The 18462-nt window shown below is 33.8% G+C and overlaps 1 protein-coding gene across 5 annotated transcripts in view; it reads left to right on the plus strand.

Annotated features, from left to right (window-relative positions):
* Positions 1-18462, plus strand: part of LOC124216025 (ABC transporter G family member 20) — a 36915-nt gene that overhangs the window by 2071 nt on the left and 16382 nt on the right. The window contains exon 1 of one of the 5 annotated variants that reach the window (XM_046620052.2): positions 1790-2116. The exons of 1 other annotated variant lie outside the window; for it this stretch is intronic. In XM_046620052.2, coding sequence (XP_046476008.1) covers positions 1999-2116 — 118 coding nt within the window. In that variant the 5' untranslated portion in view covers positions 1790-1998. Of the gene's footprint in view, positions 1-1789; positions 2117-8650; positions 8735-9969; positions 10292-15385; positions 15441-18462 lie in introns of those variants that run through there. 3 more of the 5 variants (XM_046620054.2, XM_046620057.2, XM_046620053.2) reach the window with 3 other exon arrangements.

The following is an 18462-nucleotide window of genomic DNA, read 5'->3' on the forward strand; positions in this document are numbered from 1 at the left end:
ACGTTTCAAAGAATCTCTGCTCTGTCAAAGTTGCCAGGAAAGAAAAATTCCCCATTTCTTTTCACGTTTAGTCTAGTCATTGATTCGATTCGAATTAATTCGATGAACCTGTTCAGTGTCTCTGCAAATGACCCTGAACAATCTTTACACGGACAGCTTGTTTTAGAAACCTTGGAAATGCTAACCGGGTATTTGAAAGATAAATTCAAAATGACGAAAATATCGTATAAGATTGGCTTTAAACAGCGGTATATATATATATGTTGCATGCATATGAGATTCTAAAGAGACGATCACCTCGGGAATTAATGATGTTATACAAGTCCATTTAAAATCAGTCGGCTTGCTAGCCTCGAATTATTCACAGAATTATTATCCAAGAATTTTTACGTTTCAGTTAAATTTGCCGAATATTTTTATTCTTCATAATGTTTTTTGTTCATCTCACTATTCGATGACTAGATTCGACGTATTTAGATTTTCAATCGGTTTTTAATTTTGACGATAAGTGCAAAGCCAAGAAAAAAGAATCTAAGGAAAGTTGGAAAAGAGCAAGTAAATAATAGGGGGAAAAAAGAATTCAGCTCCCTACGAAGAGTTTTAAGTTGTATTTAAGGAATATTCCTCAGCCGCAGCACGGCATTCAGATTAGAAAATGCGATAAGATCGTAATGGAGTGTCAATAATTAATGATATAAGATAATTTAGCGGGTTAGTTGTGTTAACAAAATTTGTACCGCAATTATTCGACAAGATAATCATTGCAGGATTAACAGATATTAATTGTTGTAACTGTATATTCAACTTTGTTCGCGATATTAATAAATTTCGTTTCTAAATTTGGGTCGGTTGTAAAGTAAAATCATGTAGTGTCTTTTTCTTTCTTCGCAATTTTTTCTTTTTCGTATATTTAACAAGTCTTCAGCCATTTCGGCATGTGAAACTTAACGGTTTCGTTAAGTTACGGCGAGATGAAACGAGACAATAAAGCGAAAGAGTGAGATGAGAGTTCAATGACTTGCAAAAGAGACATTTGCACGTAGAATAGAATGTAACACCGATTCGATAACAAAATTGGCGCTTATACCTGTAATATACTTATACTTGTGGGGCAATAATTATTGCAACTAGGTTTAAATATTTTCCTCGTCAGATATAACACAATTTTGGGGTGGGAAAAAGTTTATTGGAGACAATTTTTAGTCAAACGTATGTAAATTCTGCAATCGAGATATCAGATCTGCAAACTTTTATTTTTCCCGATATTAAACTACCGCTGTTTTATGAATGTCAGAGATATTTATCACGTGCTGATATCAATTATATTAATTTCCTGGACGTTCCCGTGTCAAGGAAAACTCGTGTTTTTATTACACGACACCTTGCCTTTCTCGTCTTCTTATTTTTCGTTTTTTTTTCATTTCCATTTCTTCAGAAACCTTAGAAGGGGGGTTGAAAAAAAAAAATCCACGATAATTAACCAATTTATCGAAACGATAATTACATGATCGGTTTTGCGACAAATTTAGGACGATACGGGTATACGAAAATCATTGCCGGAAATACATTTCGTGACTGTATCATTATGGGTATCATAATGATTCGAGTACAATGAAATAAATACATTATTGCAGTGCTGACTGCGTTGAACGAAGAGGTTTTTTTTTTTTTTCTTCGTTATTCTTTTCTACACTCAGCAATTATTGTTATTATTATTCTATAAAGCGAGTATCGTGCAGCGATCGTTGTTCTAGTTTTCATTAAAACATCGATCGCACACGGTTTATAATCAACGGTTAATTATACGATCAAATTGTACAAATGTTCGATCAATTAATTATACTTTTTTGGACATAGTGAGAAATTTCACAGATCAGTGACTGACTTCGGAGTTAAAAGAAAGAGGAAGACAAATTATTTGTTTTTTATTATTTCTTTTTATTCGGAATAATTTTTCCTGCAATTTATATACATATATAGAAATTGTACTATATCATAATGGGGAAGGGCTTCAGGATGTCGTTGACTCGGACCAATTCCATGGAATGTTTATTGCCGGCTAATTCGTCAAAATTATCCAATACCGCGAACAAGAATGGAAAATATTGCCGCAAGAGTGAGTCGATAAATTTTTATCACCGTAAATTACAACATTTTATTATATATTCATTATTTTTTGATCTTATAGCGATTTTACTCGGCATTAATAACACGAAGAAAATGTTTGAACCTGTGTTTTCAGCAAAGGTGGAGTTGAAAAAATATTGCAAATGTTTTTCGATTATCCAGTGTTAAAAACAGTTTTGCTATATCAAAGAGAAAGAAAGATTTTATTCTAAAAATATGCCGGTTAATTTCGTGTCCGAAATCATGATTTCAGGTTCATCCGTTTTCGATTTTTCAAATTTTCGTTCAATCCGCCTTCGCGAAACGGAGTTTATAATCACAGAATTGCATTGAATCGCTGCTGAGACGCGGTGTTTATGCAAACGCACCTTTGTCGTTACGCTGCACCGATTCTACAATTAATGAGCTAGAATAATTGCTGCAGGTGTAAATTATACCAATAGGAAGAATGCGACGATAGGTAATTGCATGTAAGTTTCAAGCTGGTTGAGTAGGAATGCATTTGACCCTGCAGACTGCTGCAACCACTTTGGACCATGATCTTGCAGCGTTTAGAGATAAATTCCTTAGCTAATTGCGCTGAAAAAAAGGGGAATAACACAGTGTCTGAACAAAAATCTATACATGTATGCGAAGTAGATGAGAATGAGAGGCGAAACACGGATGACAAAAATGGCAAAACCGCTGACATCACTATTACCACCTTACACACACACACGCACACATTTACTTTGTCAAACCGGTTTTCACATCAGGCGCTTGTTAACAAACGCAAAACTAAAGGACAAAAAAAAAGACGGTGCAAATTGTCCTATATTTTCAAACAGAATATACAGTATTGTCCTTACGATTGCTTGATTCAATGTGTTAAATGTGTATACATTAGGGTGAGCCAAAAAAATTAACTTATCGAATCTACGGTCTTAAAAGGGCCTATTTACTGAGAAAAAAACTCTCCCGTTTGAAAAAATTTATAGCTCAATTTTAAAAGGTGTCACTGGCCGTTTGAAATTTCCCATTTAAATAACAGGGAACAAAACTTTTTTCATTAAATATGCTGTAACTTTTGAACCGTTTGAGATAAAAAAAAATATCGAGGCATATTCTTGTAGGGCATTAAATTCTCTGAAAAAAGACCCGTGAGTCGATTTTCGAGACTCAAAAATTGGCGTATTTACGGGGCGTGAAAGTCGAAGAAAAGCAGAAATATGCAGTTTTAGGGCTCTACGATTGCAAATATCTATACTAAATGAAAAAACTTGAACTGAAATAAAATGAGGTGTGTGGAAGATGTTGTTTATGAACTAGAGTCGTCAAAGGAGTAGATTTTTAACTCATTTATATATTAATATTGTTTTTAATTGTTGATTAAACTTTGTTTGTTACAACTAGGATATTGCTGGCGGTGTAATTGCACTACTTGCAAAATAAATTGTTTTTGTTCTTCATTTTTCGTTAAAGTTCGCTTATAATTTTGTATTAACGCTATACTGCATATTTCCGCTTTTCTTCGACTTTCACGTCAGAGTTTTTTAGAGAATTTAATGCCCTGCAAGAATATGCTTCGAAATTTTTGTCAATTCGAACGGTTCAATAGCTACAGCATTTTTAATGGAAAAAATTTTGTTCCCTGTTATTTAAATGGGAAATTTCAAACGGCCAGCGACACCTTTTAAAATTGAGCTATAAATTTTTTCAAACGGGAGAGTTTATTTCTCAGTAAATAGGCCCTTTTAAGACCGTAGATTCGATAGGTTAATTTTTTTGGCTCACCCTAGTATACATATAATACTTTTGGATGTAGCATAGTTAAAATTTCGGTATGACATAAAAATGGGAATGAAAATGTGAGAATTCTTATCTTTAACGCGAGTCGGAAAAGTTAACATTTAGAAAATTTTTTCAACAGTTTCTTTATTTCTAGAAAGAATAAAACGTAGGAAGGCTGCACGATACTGTACATAATGATATAGCGAATAATTTTTAACGAGTTATTGTGTTTCGTCAAAAAGCCAAGATTTTTTCCGGAAAATATGCCACCGACGACGCGTGACGAGAATTTTATGATACTTGTCAATGCAGTTGAAATTGAGAATTCAGGACTATTTTTGCATTTTGCTTGACTTACGCCTGCGGTTTTTTTCTCGTTATCCTGTTTGCGTGTGACAAGGTTGTAAAATGTAGCAATATAATAAATGCGTGACAATTGTTTAGCACTTTCGTTGTTTTGCCTATTGAAATTAATAGTCTACATTTGACGGTAAAACGACGGATTGTAAATAGTTGAATAAATTTCTTACACCGATGATCTAAATACAATATCTACGTGACAAGTCCGGTTAAAACACATTCACATTGAAAAAATTCGACTGCTGGATGGTACCATGCGTATGATAAATTACAACGAAGAGTAGTTTAATTATTTGCAGCTGCGCAATAAAAAATTACGGCATGTGTGCAATGGATTGCAAAATATTCGGGGAGATATAATATAATGCAGGTGCAGTCTGCGCTGCGTTGCGATACCTGCGCAATTAGGTGCGTTACAGTTTCTTCTCTTTTATATACTTTTTTTCGCTCTGTTTCTCTGACTTTTCATGACTCGACAACCTGTTATTGAAATTCTTATTTGATTTTACTGACTTTTTTCGTTATTATTTTTACCTTTTACTTAAAACTAAAGGACGAAAACCACATTACTTTCAAATGACCTTGGTAAATTTCGTGATTATACCCGAAGATAACATTGAATTGATATATTAAAAATTGTGCGTCCAGCCCGCATACACGTAACTGTTTCGGTAAATTATTATCCATAGGAAACGTTTAATAACACTGATGGTAACGAAGGAAATTTGGCCGCGAAATAAGTTAGACACCTACCTTAGTGATTGTCGGTAAAGAAAATAATACTACCGGACAGCTAAGGACGGTAAGGAAGCAAGAATCGGTATGGAGCCAGAATCGGTAAGGCAGACGACGCGCTAACAGGTGACTGATTTTGTCAGTAAGGGATCAACGCCGGGTACGCCTTACATCGAAAGAGAAACAATGATTTCGAAATGTGCGTAAAAATGACTCTTGCTTTTTTTTCTACCTTATAATTCAGTTCTGTTGAATCTGGCAAAACTCGAAATTAAAAAATTAACTAGAAATTGAAAAATTAACTAGAATAACAAATGAAGGTGATTATGGAGCGTTTGCGATACCGGTTGCCTAAATACCGGCGCAATTTAAATCAGAGAGAGGCAAGCAAGTGTCATTGTAGAAACACTATCAGTAATATAACACTGAAAATTATATTGAAAATCGGGATTTTCAGTTGAAATTTGTATGTTCCGATATCGTTTGAAAACAGAGTGAAGATTGTTTGGATTCAATGAAACTGGATTCTCGTCAGTGAGAGTTTTTGAACCTTTGTTTAATTGTTGGTTGACTTGTTTCAAAAAATTTTTTTCAGCAAGTAAGATTGTTATCATTTTTAGAAAAATTTCAAGGAAAAACGCGAATAGCAATGGTACAACTAAAACGCAATAATTTAAGACGAAATTTGTTGAAGACCGTTAATACGCAGTTACACACTAATAAATAAAATACAAATTTTCAACATGAGACAAAACCTTCAGTATTTTCGTTCAACGTTTTCGTTTATTTGCATTTTTATTTAGTTATTTATAATCTATTTTTGAGATTAAATTCTCTTCAAATTATTCTTTTTCGTTACCTTGACAGTTTTTATAAATCTTGTTTTTCTGTATTGAGCCAGTCGGGACGAGAGTAGACGTATGATTGATCGTTTGAGGACCGACCGAACTTCGAAATCTCGTGGTGAAATATATTTTTATTATAACTGAACTTGCCATCGCTTACAGAAGATAATTTATTTGTATTTCTGTGTGAATTTTTTCGCGTCACACGCGCTTAAAATATTTAATTGTCTCCTATTTGTTCCTGTTCAATTCGTTCCTTTACCTTTTCGGCATGGTTTCAAACAATAAATATAAACAATAACATTATATCATTCACGAATAACCGATATATGCGGCATTTCTCAAAGCATCGATCAACATCGAAATTTGAGATTTTACATTTGCTCCAAAATTTTTTTGTACACGGAAGCAATTTTCGTAAAATTTATTCAGACACTTCACATCTGAGACACAATTTATCTTGCCATTGCTGAAGCACCACATTAACTAAAATCTGAAAAAATCCAGCGAAGTGAAACTGAATTTTTGAGCCCTTGTCGGAAATGAAGTTTTCATAACAGTAAGAAATAGGTGGCTTTGAAAAATAATGAAAATAAAAAAAAAAAACCCCGATTGGAATGAATTTTTTATCAAAATGAATAAAAAAGTTTCTAAGATGGTTTATTGAAAAAAAAATATTGTTCAGAATCACAAATATTTTGATGTAGGTAATGAAAACTCAACTTTCAACAAGGGCTCTGAAATTTTGTTACGTTCCATACGAGATTCTTCTGAAGTTCCTCAAATCTTTGAAAATGGACGCTTTGAACGTAGCAAAATGAATCATATCACAGATAGGATTGGCTAAGATATTATAAAAAAAAAAAAAATAAGTAATCTCAACTTCTGTTCCTGGTCGATACTTCAAAAAATTCTGCATAAATTTGAATAACGAAGTTTCATTATGAGCCGGTTTGGACACATTTGGTATATGCATATATTGGTATACGAGCAAAGCGAAGCGGACATCAAAATATCGTAAAAAAACTAACATAAAATTCGCGATTTTTTTATCCATGTAGCTTGATTTAATATATTATTACAGATTTACCTTTCATTTAAAATATATTAAAATAGATTTAAGGAATTATATAATCGAATCGTATACAAAATATTCAGTTCCGTTTCGTTCCTTATGCTTCGGTCCTCTGTATCATGTTTTTTTTTTCCCAGAAGGAATAAAACGATCTCGTATTGCGTTTGAAATCTGTGCACGGAGACAAAGGATTATTTGAGTCAAGTGATATTCGTTTGATTCATCTAAATGCTGCGAACACGATATACTTACTTAATTGAACAAAATACTTTTGTTGGTATGACAAAATTTAGTTGAATCAATTGAAAATTTTGTTAGACCGACAGATCTTGAGTCGAGACAAATAAATATTTACTTCGCCGCCCGTGACCACACATTCAGTTGACTCGATGACTTTTGTCTTTGATGTCACTTTTCGTCACTTTTGTGAGTGATGAAGTTGTCATTAATCATTATGTATAATAACGTTGGGCGCAAGAAAAAATTAGACAAATCTGCTGTACAAAGCACCTGATAGAATGGATAATTATTCATGCAATTATCATCAATGACGAGATGCGAACTGTGCGAATCCGAACAAATGGACATCGGTTCAGGTCAAGGATATCCCATCCCACTATGTACTTTTTAATACAGGTATACATACGTGTACACATGTGGATATATACCGCATTGCGGATGCAATATTTGCGCACGGAGATGTGTCTGAAAGCGCTGCAGCGTCAACAGCAAAATCATTTGCAGAAAATACGAAATTCTACGCCAACTACACTGAGAAAAATTCAATTTGTTACAGGAACTAAAAAAGTTCAGTAAAACAGGTATCGTTAAAAGAACTGTTTGAATATTGTTGGAATTACGAAAAACGAGGTACGCCTAACCATTTTTCGCTATTGTCGATCCTTTTTTGGTAATTGTAACGCAAAATCAATTTCTGAGGTTTACTCTACTTTTTTAGTTAAATAAGGCTTTAACTGAATGAGAAAGAAGAGTAACGGATACTAGACTTTCCGGTAATAGCTACAAAATTAATTTTCATTTTGTACCTAGAACTATATTTTTCGATTGTGGTAAAAAATGAAAATATTTAAGGACTGAGCGGTAACCGGAACTAAAAATTTCTCTCAGTGTAACTTCCTGCTTTATAAATTCGTAAGGAAAGTAACACTGATCATAAACTTGTCGGGAGGATCTGTCGGTCTGTTTTACTGACCGTCGGTAAGAGAAATTTTCTCTTTATCGCATTCGACAAAAATCACTGCGTACATTTTTTTTTTCTGTTGTTCCTTTGGATTCTGATTCGTTGTATGCTGAATATCACGCGAATGTATAAATGTGAGCCGTGATTAACGGACAGGATATAAATAATACTCAGAATATGAAGATAAGGATTTCAAAGTTAAAGTACTGTCTTCGACTGCTATAAATTCAAGTGATGGAATTTTTGTTCTTCATTTATTCGGTTTTTTTTTTTTTTTTTTGTTTTTTCAGTGCGTTAATTAGTAATTTATGCGAGTTGTGACAAAGAATAAGAAACGCGTTCACGCACGTATCGTATACCCAATGTACGTACATCATATACGTATACAAATGTACAAGCACTGGTAATGCTGCACAATCGGTTAAATCACGTAGAGGCAATTTTGCCCAAGGATTTACGATTAATTATCTATCATTTATATACCAGATGGTTCGTCGGTGGCTATATAAAGAAGATACACCCAACAACTTGTACGATAGTTTGACGTTATTTTAAACCCGTTATGTACCAAATCGCGGGGTAGAAAATTCAGTTCGTTGTCATTGAAAATGGCTTCGCGGCGTACGTATAAATACATGTGTTATCAAATGTATAAAAAAACGAATGAATATAGTATCGAGGCTGAAAGAAATTTTACCTCCAAAATCATAAGCCTCGATATTATATACTTTACATACATATATATAAATAAAGATAAAAAAAATCGCAAATCATCCCGACCGTGAAGATCCGATTATTCGATTCTCTTTGCAAATCTTCGAAATCGATTTTCATTTAGTTTTCATTCGATTGATTCGACGAAAAGTTGATTTTATTCATTATATTCTACAATAAAATTAATAATAATGCATTTATTTAAATCATTCAATAATAATCTGCTTCTATTTTCCTTTACATTATCTATTACTTTGTGTAATATCTTATGTTTACTCTTCAAATATTTATAGCTTTAATGTTCGATATTGACATATGAAACGAACAAAAGAAATAAATGGATCGAAACATAAAAAAATCGTTCTCAAAGTCGGCGGGATTTCGTCCCATTAGGCTTATGAACAAAGCTGTAATACCTACAACGAAATTATGGAATTGGCAATTGCATGCTTCGGTACCTATCTCCTTCTCACTCTCACACTTTTTATCAGCTTTTTTACTTCGTCGTTCTTCCTAAATCTTGTGGCCTTTTTCCTTTTTTTATTTTTTTTTTTCTCTCTGTTCCTCTACCTCTTCTTTCCGCGCGTACAGGAAAAAAGAAAATACCAGTGTAGTATAACATTTACGGTTTATTATACTAATCAAGGCTACGCGTATTCAAAATGATGAAAAAAGGGTCGAAGGAGGGACAAGTTTGGATTTTGGACATTTTTCATCTTCCATTATTGACAAAAAAAACTCGTTTTCACCCGTCGCCTGTGAAACTGGAGGGGAAGAAGAACGAGGAGAATAAAAAGTAATAGGTATAAGGAGGCGAAAAGAGGGGGAGAGGGCATGATTCGTCGCTCTGCACAGGTGAAATTTTCAAGCCTAACACAAGCCGAAAGTATGAGCTGACGAGAGTTGCCTTGCACTAGCTTGTCGGACTGTTATAACTGTAATAGAAATTTAAACTTAATATTCGATTCCGCTGAAATACATATATATATATATAATATAATATATATATAATATATAATATATAATATATATATATATATATATGTATACGAGTATACAGACAGTAAATTTGCTGAAAAATAATTAAAAATATTTCTCGAAGAGGCGCGCCGCATTGCATTTTATACAGGTACTTTATTCAAATGCATAAATACGAAACGTATATAATCCGCGAGGTATATAAAGTAATAGACGCGGAGTATAGTACAACATATATTTAGTGAAAGTGCTGAAACGAGGTTCGCCGTTTATTATACATACGTATATACCTGTATGTCCGCAACACACACGACGTGCTATTACATATCTTCGTTCCGTGCTGTGCTAAAAATCCTCTCTGAAAAAAAAAAAGAAAATTAACACCGTGTGCAAGTTTGTTTGAAAAATTTGTGATTTTGATTTTAATGCTTTAATTCATTTTCGATCGTTTAAACACCGTGTAATTAACTGTGACGTACCAACGGGGTAAGTAAATTGGGGGTTTTTTTTAAAAATGGTTTTCCTCGTTTTGTAATATCGATCGTAAATTTTTTTTTTCGTATAATAATATCAGTTACGGCAGATAAATCGTGAGACATTGTTTAAATAACAACGGTAGAAATACAAGAGGAAGAAACAAAAGCGGAGAGAGAGTGAGAGAGAGAGAGACAGCAAGAGAGAGAGAGTTGGCTGTTATGTATTCGGTTGCGTATAATATGTTTAGAATATGTATTATAATATATTATGTATATTATACGGACAGTTTCAGGTCAACACCACGCAATTTCAACTACACATATAACGAGCGTCATTTGCGTTTAAATAATAACGATAAAAAATCACAAGTCTTTGATAAAAGTATGTAAAAAATAATGTAACATGCATATTAACAATGTATGAGACTATAATTGGTCGACGGAAAAAGTAAATTTTATATCCAAGTGTTTCAAGTTGAAAATACCTACAAAAGCTGCGTTTATTTATTTATTTATTTGATTGTTTTCTGTTTGAACAAAAATATTTTAGTTCATCTTGCGTGTAACAATATAATTCGTCTATCATCATCATCTATAAGATATTATGATTATTATACTTACAAATTATACGCAGCGCACTTGCAGAGATACTGATTGTATCCTACGTACACGAATTGAGGTACAGGGCGGAAAAAAAAGAGAGATCGATAGAGAAATCAATATTTACATTATAGAAATTCCGCATACATCGCGACATTACAAAAAAAAAAAAGAAAAAAAAACGAAAAATCTGACAAGTATAAAATTTGAGTATATACGTATTCAACGTTACGATTGAAAACACAACTACTTTTATGCCGACGACTTACAATTAGCGATGAAATAGATTTCTTTTCCATTACTAAAGCTAAGTTTGAAGTTAAATTGCTTCGAATCATTTTCCTTCCTGTGTATGCATGCATATTGGAACAAATAAAAAATTGGATCGTGAAAAATTATAATACATACGTATATGTAACGATGATTAGAATTTAATCAATAGAATTTCTTTTTCAATTTGAAAATATGGATATAAATTTGATCCTGATTTTCACGATTAATTCTAATGCAAACAAAAAAAAGTTGTAAAAATAAATGAATATAGAAGGAAACTGCTGCGCCTGCGATGCTAATAACATTAATATAACTTATATACCTGCATACAAAAATAATATTCTACGGTAATAGTCTGTACTATGATGATAATGACAGTCACAGTATGAATAAGAAGAAGAATAATGAATATAAAATCGTATATATGAGGTAATATCACGCGGCGTGTGGTTTCGTATTCTATATACGGGGTGGTTCAAAGAAAGCCGGACCGATCTAAAACCTGAATAAAATGCGAACGCGTCTACCGATTTTCAGAAAGTTTTCTCTGCTCGAAATTGGGAGAATAAATATTTCGTTTCGCTTTTGAAAATCCGGGAAACCTTAATTCCATGCTGACAATGAGATACACACTGTTGAAAAACGGGTTTTGAAAAAATTAATATCAAAGAATCTCGAACTTAATTTTCATCTGAAATTGTGATTCGAAGTTTGATTCTCCCCGTGATTCTATTCACATGACATGAAACGTTTCTTGTAATATTATAAAGTCAAAATGCGCGCAATGAGATTAAGATTCTGTTTGCCGGAAGTTGTCAAAAAAAGTCGGCTGTAAATGACGTCGAGAACTGAACCAAAATTATTGAGCCTCAAGCAACCGATCTCAATACTTCAGCCAACAGTTAATCGGAATTTAATTGAAATCCAATTAGGAACGACCAACCACCAGATAGATAAAAAGAACATTTTCTACATGTTTCAAGATGGCATTAATGCTGTCTTTTTTTTATTGGCAAATCACTTAGTGCATCACGTTTGCAGTCGTGGGGGTGAATTATCGACTTATCCGTAGTAGTTAAAGCCATAAAGCCGATTCTCATTTCGGTGAAGGAGAGCTCTGGCAGTAATAGCCGAAAATTCTGGACACATCGAACATTATTACTAAATTCCACTCCCCAACGGCCTCTCTTTCGATCGCGTTGACCGTATGAATAATTCGACAATGTTGAAATGTAAAAAATAGAGAATAAAGACGAACACACATTTCTCTGTTTCTCACTAATCCAACGAAAATAAATTAGTATTCGAACGGTAATTTAAAATTAAAATTAAGCTTATCATTCATCAATATTGAGTTTTTTCATCCTCCCAGCAACTTCTTCTAAACCCGTTTTTCAAGGAAGCGTATCTCAGTGAGGCAGTAAGATTATTCATACCTTCAAACGCAAGACGAAAGGTTTATTCTTCTAATTTTGTGCGAAAAAAAGTTTTTGAAAATCGGTCAACGCGTACGGATTTTATTCATATTTTAAACTGATCCGATTTTGTTTTCGGCCCACCCTGTATATGTATAAAGTTAGCGTAGTCATTATACTACATAGAAAGTAGTATTAAGGTATGTACGTACCTCAGTAAGTGCAGCTCATAACGACGCGCAAAATCCTGATTAAATAACACTATAATTTATATATACGTACGTAACTCTATCGAAATGATTGCATTCAATTTCTTTTTTTCTCATTTTTCTCATTCTTCTGAAACTCAATTTCGTTGATTGTCCCCTTTAAAATTGTGCGCAGGTATTTTCTGACCTATAATCTCCCACAATGATGATAATAATTAATAATAGTATAAATTTTTTCATTACGTAATTTGGTTGAAAATGAAGAAAAAAGAAAAAAAAAATTTCAAATTCAAATTCAATACAAACGTACAGAAAAATTGGATTCGTCACGAAAGTATTTCACTTAGCCTCCAGCACCGAAATCGATATATCCGTATAATATCATGCGTATACATATGTATGTGTGTACATACGTAGCTATTACTTTGTACGTATAATCATGCGTACAAGCCGTTGGCTGTTGGCGAGTAGAATTAGCTCGGTAGAGAAATTTACTATTTCGAAAAAATTTAGCCATTAACTTTTATACGTATATGTATACATGTATATATACATATAGTTATATATACCTGCATAGGTTGATGGAGGTAATCGTGTGGCTCGACCATAGTTTAGAATTTTGCTTTCGTATTCGAATTATTGTACATACGTAGATATACGTTTGTATCAACGACCTAGCAACCTAACTTTATATTATTTAGATATTTCATAGGCGTGTCAATCAAGGATTAACTTTTGACAACGCTTTGACGTAACCGCGCTTAAATCCTATGCATAATTCTCCGAGGAGCGGAATTTTTAATTAATCAAAACCAATAATTTATATTACGTATACTTGTGATCGTGTTTGAAATTCGTCAAATTTTCATTGATTTGAAAACAAAAAAATTAACAATCCAACGACACGAAATTCCTGTATTAATCTGCATGTATAAAATATCAGTAAAATTTTTCGTACACATGTTTGTAAAGATTTAACTTAAAATCCATTCGACGGATGTTGGTGAAACTTTTTTTTGTTTTTGTTTTTTTTTCTTTTTTATTTTAAACGTTACTTGCGATTCCCGAAGTGCTGTACAGGCTGCGTTATATCGAACTTGTTGTACAAAATTTAGATTTAATAATTAATTAAAGTCTTACACGTTCTCTACTACTTGAGACCCACCGCTAACCCACCACTCCGATCGCCCGTAGTGGGGGTAAGTTAATATTGTTAGGGGGGGGGGGGGTATGGTTCAAGTGGTAGATCCGTAATGCTGCCGGTCGTGCGGCCAAACACGAGCGAACGGTCATCCTGAGAACGTCCATAAATTACGTCATCGGAGGTGTCACATTATCACGAAAAATGGCTGACTGTGGCTGTGTGTGTGTGTGTGTGTGTGTGTAGGGGGGGGGTATAAAATTATTACATCGTACGTAAAATGCGAAATTTACAAAAAAATTTTATCGCTAAGAATAAATACTGCGCGTTATCATTTCTCTTCCTGGTAATAAAGGGATTCCAGGTTTATGTGCGGCAGGGGAAGGGGGGGGGGGGGGGAGGGAGGGAGCACATTTTCTTATGTCATTTGGAGAGGGGGGCTTTGAATCCGACAAAAGATTACAAATACAAATGAGAGAGGGGGTCAAATTCGATTACATAATTTATGGGCGCTCCCCCGCTTCCGTGAATGCGATATTTTTTCTTTACGAGAATCTCTCAAGTAAATCAATTTTACAATATGATAAAATAAATAGCCGAAAAAAGGAAAAATCAATTTGCTTAATTATACCCTAGCAACAAATTTTACGCGCCCTACAATCATCCGATATTATATGTTGTACGAAACTTGAATCGTTGACTGGACTGGGTGATTTTTTTTTTTTTTTGTTCTCCAACGTAGTGCCCTAGTCGATTTCGACATTGTCGCGTATATCTCCAAACAAGTCCACGTATCTCAAGCGAAAATACGAGCTTGACAGCCCCGTTCTATACAAAATTCTCAATAAAACCACTCTTAACACATTTTCATCTGACGTAGAAATAAAGAAATGGCATGAATTCTACGAATTTATTATTGTCATTTCGTAGAATCCGTGACATTTCTTTATTTCTATCGTTTCTACTTTATTTCTATTGTAGGTAATGTTTGGAATTGTCGTTACCTTTTGCATCGTGTTAAATAGCAAAGAATTTTATAGATTCTGTCGTACCTAATTCGTGAATTAAATATGCTACTGTACCTCGCAATGCGCGCGCACGTTTTATGGATTATTATACGCTGCACTAATGACCGTGAATGCGACATATATTCGCAAATCGAGAATTCTAACTCGATTTAACAGGCTTCGAGTAACTGTAGTGAATTAAGCCTGCCTTGCAATTCCAGCTCAGCTCCGGCGTAATATTTTGCGAATGACGTATAAATTTTCTTTTGTTCATTTTTTATCGAACAGAAACGTGTCTGGGTAATAGGCTTTTGCAATTTTTTTACACGGTTGCACGACGTATTATTTTGAATTTCAAATTCTCATCGAATTTTCGATTATAAATCAATTCTTTCCGCACAGAATAATACGGCAAGTTTCTCATTTATTCAGAGATTTTATAAAAGTTATATTATCATAATTATCATTATACCGATGAAGGATAAACGAATCTTCAAATCCCGGAGGATAAATGGTAATAATTCACACATCATATTGTTGTAGCATAATAATTATTGTACAGTCTATATATAGCTGCACTTTTGAAAGCAAACACAAACTTTCCACTGCATAATTCAATGCGATTTTCTGCCCGATCAACGTTCGGAAATGCTTAAACAACGAATAAAACACTCTTATTACGGTTTCTTTTTGCCCTGTCATTTTCTGTTGGTTTTTTCTTCCTTCATTCTTAATAAATCCTTACGAAACATTCGTACATCGTGACTTTGCAGCTATTTCGCGCTGCACAATTTCATACTTCGTGTTAGTTAATTGCACACCGATATCATTATCACTGGACATCTTTATTTTGCATCACGTTGACACAGATTATTGCCCGATGATATGTGATCTGGATTGGGAAAAGAGACGATAAAAAAGCAATGTCGATAAAGAATGAATCGCTCGTTATACGTGTCATATACGGATAATTGAATCGCGTTGAATTGAATTATTTATTACAATAAATGACGATTTATATTGTCCATGTGCACGACTTATAAAGCATGCGATTATAATATTGATATAATATTAATGATTTCCCGTGAAGAATAAATCACATCGTGACAAAAATAACTCGCCATTGTTATTGCCTGGTGTTCGAGGGTTTGCAATTCGTCGCAATTGCACGGTACGATGATGTGAATTTTTTCTTAGATACTGGCACTAGTGACCACTAAAACCTCGCGGTAACAGATTTTTAGTAGCATTGTTACTCTTGCAATAAAATATATACTGAAAATGTGTCCGAAACACGTGTATTTTAAATGAGAAAATCCACCCTGTTGTCGGCACGGGTTAGAGTCTGGATAAAAATCTGAAAAGATTAGGCAACTGTTTTTCAAGTATTTGAAAAAATATTCTTAGTGTATGAGTTGAAAAAAATTCGTCAACACCCTAAATATGGGACACTCTGATAATATGAGAAAACGTAATAAAATACATAGGTATGACATGATGCGATCGCGCATAGATTTTATACCATTTAAGTTCTCAATTTCGTGAAGATGATTGAAAACCTGATAACTCGCAACGATTCGCTGCATATAAAAACGAAATAAAGAAACCAATGTTAAATATACGATGCCTAAAGAGTAAATAAACAAAGATGTAAAAATGCACAGGTGAAGAATAGGTATATTCCAATGCAAACTCTGCACGAAACTCACTGGTTTTCAGTCGGTTTTAATTTATACTTACACCATGATAATCCTCAGACAGCTGAACAAAACCAAAAGTTGTCTGAAGAACGTGTCGCAACAACAAACAAATTACTTACGTGTCGCAACAACAAACAAATTACTTTATACACATATTATATCCTAAAGTTGAATAGATTAATATGTTTATGCAGAAGGTGCCACTTTTGCATTCTAATAATTGGTTGAAACCAAGGCGAACGACGTATTTGAGATGATCCTTGTAACTTGTTGTCACAGCCGGCCAAGTAAAGAGCCTTCGGATTGGGCATTTCTGGAGTTCACGCGATCACTTCTCGTTCATTAATTTCCTCTCGTTTCTCAGCCTGTCGCGTATATGATATACTAGGCTGTGTAAAAAGATATCCGTACGCGATTTTTTACCTCCTCTAGAACTTTGTGATACCAACTAAAATGCGAGCGAAGAATACGATCGAGGTGGAAAAAATTGTTGAATTGTTGAATAAAATTGTTGAAAAAAAATAAAAAAAAAAAATTAAACGAGGAAACGTGACACTGCGACCATAATAACGGATTCGTCTTATCGTAACTCGGTGTATATTATGAACATATATCATGTATAATTAATCCTATGGGTAACTTTTTTTTCTATTTTCTCACTTTTGTCGCGCAGTAAATTAAGCTGAACGTATCATATCAAGACGATTATATCCCAAGTTATTCAAGTTTTTTCGTCTTCCGTCACTACGCGGTTGTAAACCTGATGAATTTTTATTAGGGTTTACACCGCTTTTTTATTGCACGTATATGTTGATCGTCAATTGATTAAGAAATATAACCGATCGACGTGACCTCGAGATTTACACACGCCTTCGTTTCATCTATAATCATGCGATGGAAACAGCGGATTCCAGTAAAGAATGTTTAGTCAGAATTTAGTGTCCAACTACGATTTTTTTCTTCATTCCGCGACATGATTGCACTTAGGTCTGAACTTGATACAGGCGGCGAAACTTGTAATCGAGAAACCACATAAATTGGTGCTAATTTATCTGCAAAGTATAAATATGAATTGAAAGAACGTAAATTCGAAAAATTGGTGATTTCGAAAAATTAACGACGGAGCCAGGAATCGAACCTGGCGTCACGAATTTTTCGAATTTACATTCTTTCAACAAATATTCTCTCGTAGATTAATGATTTGCGCATCCGCATATCATTCAATAGACGGCATTGCTTGTCTTACGGGCTTCTCATCGGAAGCAAGGATTCAAAAAGGGTAAACACAACATCAACACATTAGAGTCTCCGTATACATCGTGCATGCAGAGAAGAAACTTCTTACTCACATATAAATATAAAATTGAGACAGAAAGGAAAACGGTCATTATACAAGTCCAACGGAATTGTAAATTTTTTTTGTGTCGTGTATCACAAGATCAGAATATTTATTTTATTCATGTACGGAGAAATGAATTACCAATTATGCAAGTACCATTGTGTACTATACTACGTAACGATCCTGCAGATAAAAACATTGAACTTTCTAGTTGTGTAAAATTTTATTACAATTTTTTACTACCTATACAATTTTTCTTTTTGGTAGTGTTTTCCTAATCCTCTTAATAATTGGCAGTGTTCGATGGTGGAATTTTTGAATCACTTGTAGTTTCGTGATTGGACAATGATTGCATCAGCCATTCATTTGAGTGCGAAAATTTTACAGTCAGGCTTTTGCTTGTATATATGTATATATATGTATATGGGGTATTCCGCGTCAAATTTCCAACCTATGTAGCTCAACCCCTTCGATTTTGATAATTTCTTAGTATGATG

The sequence above is a fragment of the Neodiprion pinetum genome, chromosome 4, assembly GCF_021155775.2.
Source record: "Neodiprion pinetum isolate iyNeoPine1 chromosome 4, iyNeoPine1.2, whole genome shotgun sequence".
Lineage (NCBI taxonomy): Eukaryota > Metazoa > Arthropoda > Insecta > Hymenoptera > Diprionidae > Neodiprion > Neodiprion pinetum.